Source organism: Perca flavescens, chromosome 11, assembly GCF_004354835.1.
Source record: "Perca flavescens isolate YP-PL-M2 chromosome 11, PFLA_1.0, whole genome shotgun sequence".
NCBI lineage: Eukaryota > Metazoa > Chordata > Actinopteri > Perciformes > Percidae > Perca > Perca flavescens.
This window is the reverse complement of record NC_041341.1, coordinates 28,834,004-28,844,003: the sequence shown is the minus strand read 5'-3', so window position 1 is coordinate 28,844,003 and position 10,000 is coordinate 28,834,004. Positions and strand designations below refer to the sequence as shown.

General features: G+C 39.9%; 1 protein-coding gene across 1 annotated transcript in view; it reads right to left on the bottom strand.

Annotated features, from left to right (window-relative positions):
* LOC114564574 (parathyroid hormone 2 receptor) overlaps window positions 1-10,000 on the bottom strand; it is an 80,381-nt gene that overhangs the window by 14,749 nt on the left and 55,632 nt on the right. The window contains exon 11 of the mRNA XM_028591987.1: window positions 1,760-1,898. Coding sequence (XP_028447788.1) covers window positions 1,760-1,898 — 139 coding nt within the window. The remainder of the gene's footprint in view (window positions 1-1,759; window positions 1,899-10,000) is intronic.

The following is a 10,000-nucleotide window of genomic DNA, read 5'->3' as shown; positions in this document are numbered from 1 at the left end:
ATTAATTATCAAAATGTCTTTTTGAATTCTTCCTATCATTGATGAAGGGCAATATTGAGATTTATTTTACACAATGGTCTCAGTTTCACAGTTTCACTTGTTTCATCCATCTGCTGTTGTTGTTGCCCTTTCTCATTTCACCCGTTTCTGTGCGTATGCCTTGCTTGTGAACGACTGAGCCATTTGGGGAGGCTCCTTTTATACCCAATCATGACCAATTAACCTGTTTTTTTTTTTTTTTTTTTTTTTTTAGTATTCCTCAACTTTCTCTCTTTTGTGGCCCCCGTCCCAGCTTTTTTTGGAACGTGTCTGTTGTCCTTCGACAACACAAGGGTTAAAATCAAGCTTCAATTATGTAAAACGGCCATGTCAGAACACTTGCTATTACAGGTTGCTTTGTTAAATGCAATTTTGTGCGTTTTTTACAAAGCTCTAAGATCATTGATGAGAAATTGACCCATGAGGGGTGGCCTCTAGCTCACCCAGTAAGATCGTTGGCCCCATGTTGGCTGAGTCCTGCAGCGGCGCAGGGTTTGAATCCGACCTGCTGCGTGTCATCCCCCATCTCTCTATCCCTTTCATATCTATATTCTTTCAAATAAAGGGAAAAGCCCCAAAGAAATTGAGCCATGATAAATGACCCATAATCTTAACTAATGGCCGAATGAACAATGTGTAATGACAATAATTTAGAAGCGACCCGACAAAAAGAAAAGATGAGCGTGCCCACAAGTTTGACATAAGTTTGAGCCAACTACAGTATAATCTGCTGACCTAGTACTAGTATACTAACTGTATCAGTTACACTACGTTTGACACTTGGGGTTTACATTACATTTTTAATGTAATGGACAAACACTTTTTATAGAGCAAAATAATACCATGGACTTTATTAAGTAAACCTTTCCTGTGGTCTAGGTAAAACAAATCTGCATTTAAGATAGGTGTGTTTTCTCCATAAGAGATTTTACATGAAATGAGCAGGCATTTAAAAAGCATGTGTGACTATTGTAATTCGATATGCTCCAACCATTTCAGTTTCCCCATGGAAGCATTCTTTTCCATATTATATATTTCCCCATGCGAGGAATGTATCCTCTTTACAGGAGAACTTGCAAACTCCACACAAAAATGACAATTCCTCACAATAGCTCATAACTTCAGAGCAGAAATATGTACTCAACACTGTTAAACATGTTTTATAGGCTGAGGTCAAAAATTAACTGATTAGGTATGAACTGTAATCTAGTAAATATACAGAATATAGGAAAGGTCATGCCTATTTGAAATTGCTTTTTTAAACTGAGGCAGTGCCAAATTATGACTCTGAATCAACCAAATTATCAAACTGCTTCACAGACATGAAGTGCAGTCTTGATTCTGACATTGAAATACTCACTGTAAAATGAAACCTAGTAAAAGGTTATAATCAGAGCCAGTCCACAGTGGAGACACAGACCACAGCCTGTGATACATGGACTGTAAATGTGTTTAGTTTCTGTGTGTGTACTAGAAATGGTGGTGGTTGGAGTTGGACAGTTACTATGCTGACTTTGAGATGCAAAGGGCTTTAAATTATGCAATACTGAGCTCCTTCAGCAAATAGACTATCAATGAACTGCCTGATCTGTGAATGTGAGAAGCAACCTTAAGTTGGTTCATGTTTGTGGGAGTGCTTGCTGAGGGCAACTAGTGAGTTGGGTTTCTCATAACGTATCAGCAGCTGCAGTGTTGTAGTAATTGAAAAATCCCTGAGTACCTGGAAGGAGTTGAAGAACAGCTCACAGTACATGCGGACCTCCCAGCTCGGCCCCTCAAATGTTAGAGGCATCCCAACAAAGATGATGTAGTGGATGCCAAACACCAGCACTAACACAAAGGTGGATTTCGCCAGTTTCCTATGGAGACACACACACACACACACACACACACACACACACACACACACACACAAATATGTAAAGAGTACAGAGCCCATCTGCTTTGGATTTTTGTGGTTGAGACCAGTATGATTATTTGAGAATGATAACCATTAAATAATGGTATATCTGGGTGTAAGGCTGAGCAGGTTCGAAAATCGTGAACTGTACACGTTCAAAATTCGTAATAAGGTGTAATAAGGCTGGGTATTGTTCAAAGATACCAATACCGTGACTTTGATACCGCTTCCTAAATTATAACAATTTCATAAAACAAAAAGAAATTACAACATTACGGCACAAATCTTCTCATTTATTTTTCAGCTCCTACTACGTAGAGTTTTTCCCTGCATGTCTCTGCGATGTGTAAAGTTAGACAGCCAATCACAAGCATGAATAGATCTTGGTAGAAGCATGCTGCGTGCTTATTGGCTCACTGATGCTGATGAGATTTACTCCTCAGGTATTGAAATTGGGTTTTGAATGACAAGGCATTTTTCAATACTCAATACTTTAGAGGCAATTCGGTCAGTGCCTAAAAAGTATTAAATTCGGTACCCAGCCCTATTATTGAAGATGATCATAACAGTGCATTTAATATCCCTGGAAAATAAATTATAAAGAAATAAGAACTACTAACAAAAACACTAAGAAGAGTGAAATGTAAAATGCTGTAATATAACTTTAACATATATGTTATATGGTTAAACCATTTGGAGTTTGATAAGGAATTGGTATTTGTCAGAGCAAAACCAACTTAGCAAAAGCATTAACTCGCATGTGAATGCAAAAAGAAAAATGTATGTGATGCAAGTTTTCATTCTTTGTAAACCATTTAAGTTAACGTGACACTACAGAACAAACTTAACAATTAAGATTAAAGCAACAATGTTAAGTATAGGGAGATAAATTAGCAGCTAGCTTACTGTATATGTTTTTTTCCTCTTCATGACGCATTTTTTGATTGATGCGACTTATACTCCGGAGCGACTTATAGTCCGAAAAATACGGTATATATTCTTTTTTTTTTTTTCTGCGATATATAGCAATTTATTACCTTTTTCCAACTTCACATTCTTCCCAATTTCAAATGATGTCCCCAAAAGGAAACTTTGTCAACATCTGTTTATCTAAAAAGATACATTTCTCTGTTTGTTCATCTCACTTCAATTTTATTGCTGAAAAATGGGATTGTCAAGCAGACAAACTGACCAACTTAAATATAATAATAGATCTATACTACTTGGTGTCTGTATCGATACAGTATTGCCATGGAAAATATCGCGATACTATGCTGTATCGATCCCCCCCTCCCCTCCCCCCTCCCCAACACACACACACACCTACTACATACTGAAATCAGTGATGGGTTTTTTGTTGCCAAGCTCACATTTCATCACCAGATTGTAGGAAGGAAAAGTACTTTTAGAAAAGTATTCCCTCTGCTTCCTCAGCTCTGCTACTAGACGTCAACACCAAAGTGCAGAAACCTTTTTTAGCATGTTGTTGTGGCTTAGTGTTAAGGGAAGCTCCATTATAAATCCTCACTCACTCTGGGTCCCTATTTCCCAAGGCATATAACAGCTTTTTGAAATTTTGCCAACTTCAGTCAGAATCCAGTTAGCTGGATCTAAATCAAGAAGTGACATATGAGTAAATTTGTTCTTTGTTTTTTTTCTCCAGGGACAATTTACTGGTGGAGACATCTATATTTTTAGTTGAGGTGTCTTTAATGCTTTGACTAGTAAAAGACATTCTACATAATCCTAGAGCATTGTGTGCTGCTTTGTGCGCTTTACTCTATAGTTATGTGTGGTTTTTAGTTGTGAAATATCTTACAGCCTTTATAAACAAGAAAAAACATTATTTTCATTATTTTTCTAATAATCCAATCACTGCAGACCGCAGTTAATTGCAATACAACATCTGGAATGCAATATGAACACACAAGGAGGTAAGTGGGTTACATGTGCACAGTGATCCTTTCAAGCAATATCTGAAAAGGATGAGCATTACAAACACACAGTGTTAACTTTATCTTGTACTAACAGTGATTTCAAAGCATCTGCATACAGTACATCTCTCTTATTTTCTAACAAATCTCAGTGTCACATAGCAATCAAATAAGCACAGAAAATAATGCAGCGTTAGGTTTTCTTTTTGCAGTTAGTATGCAGAAGGAATTTTACATTGTAATATATCTACAATCCCTTAAAGTTCATGTGAGAACTTAAGCTTCTTGTCTTAATGTAATGATCCGTTCTGTCCTTTGTTAAGTGCAGGGAAATGTTAACGATGACTCCAGGCAAAGGAAATTCACTGCAGGATGGTGACTATCCTCTTTATGGGAGCAATTATGATAACCATATCTGTATGATGAACTACCTGAATGGAGAGTATATGCTTTCATTCACCATGGTGCGTCCAGTCACTGAACAGAATTGTAGGAATTCTCAGCGGACTGTTACCTTTGGATGTGAGAGGGAACTGATCTGTCTCCTACTCCCCTCAGCTGTGACCGTAATACACTGTGGCAGCTGTAATCTGTCACAAGCATATGCATTCCAGTTTACTGTTAATACAATTTGTCAGTTAATTCTAATCAAAACATTATTTCAGCCAGTTAAATACCTGCACACATTTTATTATTGCAAAACAACTTTCTCTTACTGGAGCATTTCTGGTTCAACTGTTGAAAATGTGAAAATAAGGAATAAACTAGGTTCAGCTTAGGTAAAATGAGGGTAAAACAATTACAGTTTTTTAAATTGCTTCCACAGCATCCATGGTAAACAGGTTGAAGGCTTCTGATTATTTTTCATCAGAACTTTTTTTCTTTTTTTTTCTCTAGGGCGTCTCCCTTAGAGATAGGGTGAGAAGCTCAGTCATCCGTGAGGAGCTCGGAGTAGAGCCGCTGCTCCTTTGCGTCGAAAGGAGCCAGTTGAGGTGGTTCGGGCATCTGGTAAGGATGCCCCCTGGGCGCCTCCCTAGGGAGGTGTTCCAGGCACGTCCAGCTGGGAGGAGGCCTCGGGGAAGACCCAGGACTAGGTGGAGGGATTATATCTCCAACCTGGCCTGGGAACGCCTCGATCCCCCAGTCTGAGCTGGTTAATGTTGCTCGGGAAAGGGAAGTTTGGGGTCCCCTGCTGGAGCTGCTCCCCCCGCGACCCGACACCGGATAAGCGGACGAAGATGGATGGATGGATGGATGGAGAACTTTTTTGGTTTGGCTTGTTATATATAATTGTCCAATTAAGTGATATATGCATGCTATCTGCTTGAGTAGCCATACTTAAAGTGATGGTTCGGAGTAATTTCACCCTAGGGTCCTTTGCACCATGACCTCGAGCCAAACGCCCCCCGAGAAGCTTATTTCACCTGGGTCTAACATTGGGAGAGTTAGCGTAGAGTAGCGTTATCAGCTGAATAGCTTATTAGCGCAGGGGCTAATGGACCCACGTTTGTATCTGGTAAATGACCCCACTAATAATGCCCGAAATGATACCAAACGTCTACAGTAGTACATATAGGTTATGTACTCATAAAACGATGGATTAGGAAGTTTGTAAATACACCAGAAGTTTATGCACTAACACATAACACTTGCCTGCTGGCTTCTGCTCTCTGCTGCCGGCAGTAAGACGAGTGCTTAGGGACGTCTACAAATTACAATACCGAAAAGAGATGCAACAAAAATATTTTTTAATTTAACTTTTTTTTTTTAAAGTAAGTGCTGTAGTATAACTAGCAGGAGGCAAGCAATAACTGAGGTAAGTTACAGGTGAGGTGGTTACATGAGACATTACCTTATTTAATCATTAAATTAATAAATATTTTTGTTGTATCTCTTTTCGGTGTAGTAATTTGTAGACCGCCCTAAGCACTCGTCTAACTGCAGGTAGCAGCAGCAGCAGAGAGCAGAAGCCAACAGGCAAGTGTTCATGAACTTCTGGTGTACTTACAAACTTTCCAATCCATTGTTTTATGAGTACATAACCTATATGTACTAGTGTAGAAGTTTGGTATCATTTCGGGCATTATTAGTGGGGTCATTTACGAGATACAAACGTGGGTCCATTAGCCCCTGCGCTAATAAGCTATTCAGCTGATAACGCTACTCTACGCTAACTCTTCCAATGTTAGACCCAGGTGAAAAAAGCTTCTGGGGGGTTTGGCTCGAGGTCATGGTGCAAAGGACCCTAGGGGAAAATTACTCCGAACCATCACTTTAACCATAGTAAATGCAAATTTAAATGGATTGTTTTTTACAATACTGTAAGTCATGATATGTAAAATTACTTAAAATTGAAAAACCACAATTTCGTTAATCATGGTCACTAAATGTATGCATTATAATATTCAATAATAATAACAATGTTCATTTTATGATCTCAGGGATATTATATCTGATGGAACTGATGACCAGAGCTTTAGAAATAAAACATGAGTTGTAATAAACTGTAGTGTTTGCTTTAATTACCAGCAAGGTACTGGGACTGTCATATTGTTAGTGGGTAAGTTTAATCACCATTGAAAATCTGTCTATTCTGTCAAGTTCTATTCACTTTCACTGCCAAATGCCTTACATCAGAGGCAACGCTAAACAGCCGTTCACTGTCAACACAGCACGACATGCACTCTTTCTATTTTCCATTTCACAAGATGCAATTGCAGCTGCTGTGTGAGACCCGGAGCATTCCTGTGAGTGTAGGTCGGACAGCTTTTTTAAGGGTGAAGTCTTTGTCTATCCGCTGGGCAGCGAGGCTCATGCTAACAGGACTCACGCTTGATGTCCAAATGTCCGTGGTAAAGCTAATGTGACTAGTGCCGCGAGGAGCTTTTCAATGTGACTGCCGACAACACTCTGGAGTTCAGATAAGGGCACATCAGAAAAGTAGTGCCGGCTAGGAATAGCATACCGCGGCTCCACCATGCTAAACGGCTGGTAGGTTATCAAGAGCAATACATTCAAAATTAAATTTTTACCTTTGGGTGGTCGCTGCTGTATTTTCTAGCTTTGTCAAAGGACTGAAGTAGAGGCTGCTGATGGGTTTTTGCTGGTGTTTTTTCTTGTTACTAGTCTCGGTGCTGCTCAGGATGACGGCTCTTGAGATGCGTAATCATATTTGTAGTGTGGAACACGCCTCCTCGCATCACTTGTGCTTTACAAGTACTGCAAATAGCAAGTTTATCTGTTTTACATATTCCAAATACCTCCACACAGCCGACATGTTGGAAGTTTAAGTTGCTGGCGCTCATGCTACGTTCATGGTCGTCATGTGCGCATAGTAAACAAGCCACCCTATCGGCATGGGTCATCGGCAGAAATACTGTATTCATATCTGCCGATAATGATAATTTTAAGCTTTTATCGGCCGATACCGATGTCGTGCCGATATCGTCGTGCATCCCTAACGTTTACAGGTCACGATTTTGACGTTTATTTTGTGTACACGTCACGAATTTTGAACGTGTACAGGTCACGATTTTGGAACCTGCTCTGGAGGACGCAACAACGGGGAAATGAGGCACCACACGCCGGCCACAACAATGGGACGGGCCGCTACTCGCGGGACGCGATCCCCGGGCGCAGGGGCACACGACAACGGGGAAATGAAACGCCACAACAACGGGACGGTTGGGGTTAGGAAAAGAAGAATGGGGAAAGGAACCGTCACATGCGGGACGCAATCCCCGGTCTCCGGGGTGAAAGACCTGTGTTGTTTGACCCATCCACCACCCCGACCAACCTCCCTGCGCGGACTTTCGCCTTATCAATACTACTCGCTACCGTCATCGTTCTGTGATCACGAAATATGCTTCCCATTGAAATACATTGCTTTAAAATTCGTAATCGCCACACAAAAAAAATGTCCTGTCAACGACTCAATAGCTTCAATAATGTGACTATATCACGAACTGCCATGAGACCAGGCTGATGCGTGCATGTGTCTAAATATGTATAACTCATGTTGTGGCGAGATCCATTTTTTTACAGGGTCACATTGGGGGGAGTTCCCTACTTGTTTCATAAACAAAATGCAATTTCCAAGTTAAATCTTCAGCCAGGTAGAGGATTGGGTTAAGTGTTGGGGTTGGGCGTGTATTGGTAATGGATAATGTTAGGGTAAATGCAGGGATGTAGTGTTGCAGTAACACACCGGAACAACGCTCTGCCACTTTTTGTTTCTCCCAGTGAGCAATAATCTGGTTGAAATTCACATTTTTTTAAGTGCTTGAAGATCAAAGAAGTGTCTTTCATGCATTAGAGACAATAAAAACAAATGGAATGGTCAAAGTTGTCATCTAAATATTTAAGGTGTGTTGATTGATTTATAACGTCAACTCGTGCATCGAGTCACAGTTGCCGGTAGCTGTTAGCAGTAGCCTTTCAGTGGCAAAGTGAATGAATACATTTTTTTAGTCTGTAGCTGTTAACTAGTAAAGATGTAAAGGCATTTTAAAGTTATAGTTGACCAATTTAAAGGGGTGATAGAATGCAAAACCGATTATACCTTGTCATAGTTGAATAACGACATAGACATACATAGAAGCTCAAAATCCCATTGACACCCCTTTATAGAGCCTGCGGCTAGATGTAGCTCTATCAATGAGAGCTAGATAGCCTCCTCTTAGAATTCCTCTGAAATTAACAAAAATGTATGAAATTGAAAAAGGACACCATTGTTAGCTTTATAAGACCTTGGGGTAGAGGTTATATAAGTGGCGTGATGAAATTCAAAACTGTAAATATACTCTAATTACGCCGAAAATGAAGCTAACTAGCCGCAATCTGTATACATAGGATTGAAGGGACAGTCGCAGCTAACGAAACCCCTAGCTAGTGTTCACAAAAATTCATTAAATTGAAATCTAGGTATGGAGCCCAGCAGGCTGCGCTTTCTCGTCAGACTGTGTGGCGCTCCTAAAGTCCGACACGTCTTACCAAATTTGCAGTTAGCCATCAATTTTCGTAAAACAGCCCATATTTGAGCTTTATATAGTTGATTTTTCGCATAAAACTGTCTCAGAAGTGAATTTGGTAACAAAACATTGCAGTGTCTGGAATATGAGATTTGGTCGCGTCTCTAATGTGTGCGTGTATGAGGATTCGCTCAACCAATCGGCGCGCGTCTCTAATGTGTGTGTATGGGGATTCGCTCAACCAATCAGCGTGCGTCTCTAATGTGTGTGTGTATGGGGATTCACTCAACCAATCAGCGTGCAGCTCATCTAAATATTCATGAGCATACTATATTTGGAAGAAAAGCTCTTGTTACAAATAGGGCCAAATCACAGGGATGCATAAGGGCCAATAAAATATCAACCAGACCATTTTCAGCCCAACCAATGTTACATACCCCATTAGGAGACCATAAGGAACAGTGTGAAATACCATATATACTCATTCTATCACCCCTTTAAGTAAACTTGCCACCATAAGAGCAGTGGTTAAATAACCTTCGAAAAAGCCCTCCGGTAATTTATCAATTAACACTACACCACTCTCTAAGTGTGTTTCATGTATCTACTCATTAGCTTGAGCTCTGCATGTGTACTGTATTCCTATGTAGAGTCGGTGAGAAACACATACATTTCATTATAAAACGTGTCACCGTTTGAAACCTAATTTCATAAAGGGAATAGCATACAAAAAGTAAATCTACTCTGTTGATAAAGCACAAATCTCAGATTAGATTGTCTTTGATTGTTGATTTTGGTCTTTTAATGGGATTAGTTAACAATAACGAAAACATTAACTCTAAGGTTGAAAATGACCTGCGTCCTCACTTTTGGCTCATTATGAAAGTCATTGGCCTACGTTGAACAGCTAAATCTCTTCCCTGACCCCCACCCCCTCTCAGTGCACAAACAACAACATTATGCATTCAGCAGTCATATGGCATATTCTGGTTATTCCACTTGTTCTTAACAATTTAAACCTCCATTCTGTCACCTTCTCTAATCACCATAGTCACTTAAGATTATCGTATCTGAACAAAGAATTTTTCACAAAAATCTGCAGCACACAGTTTAGGTCAAACTCCAACCTTGGACATAAAGAGGACAGCTGCTGGTTT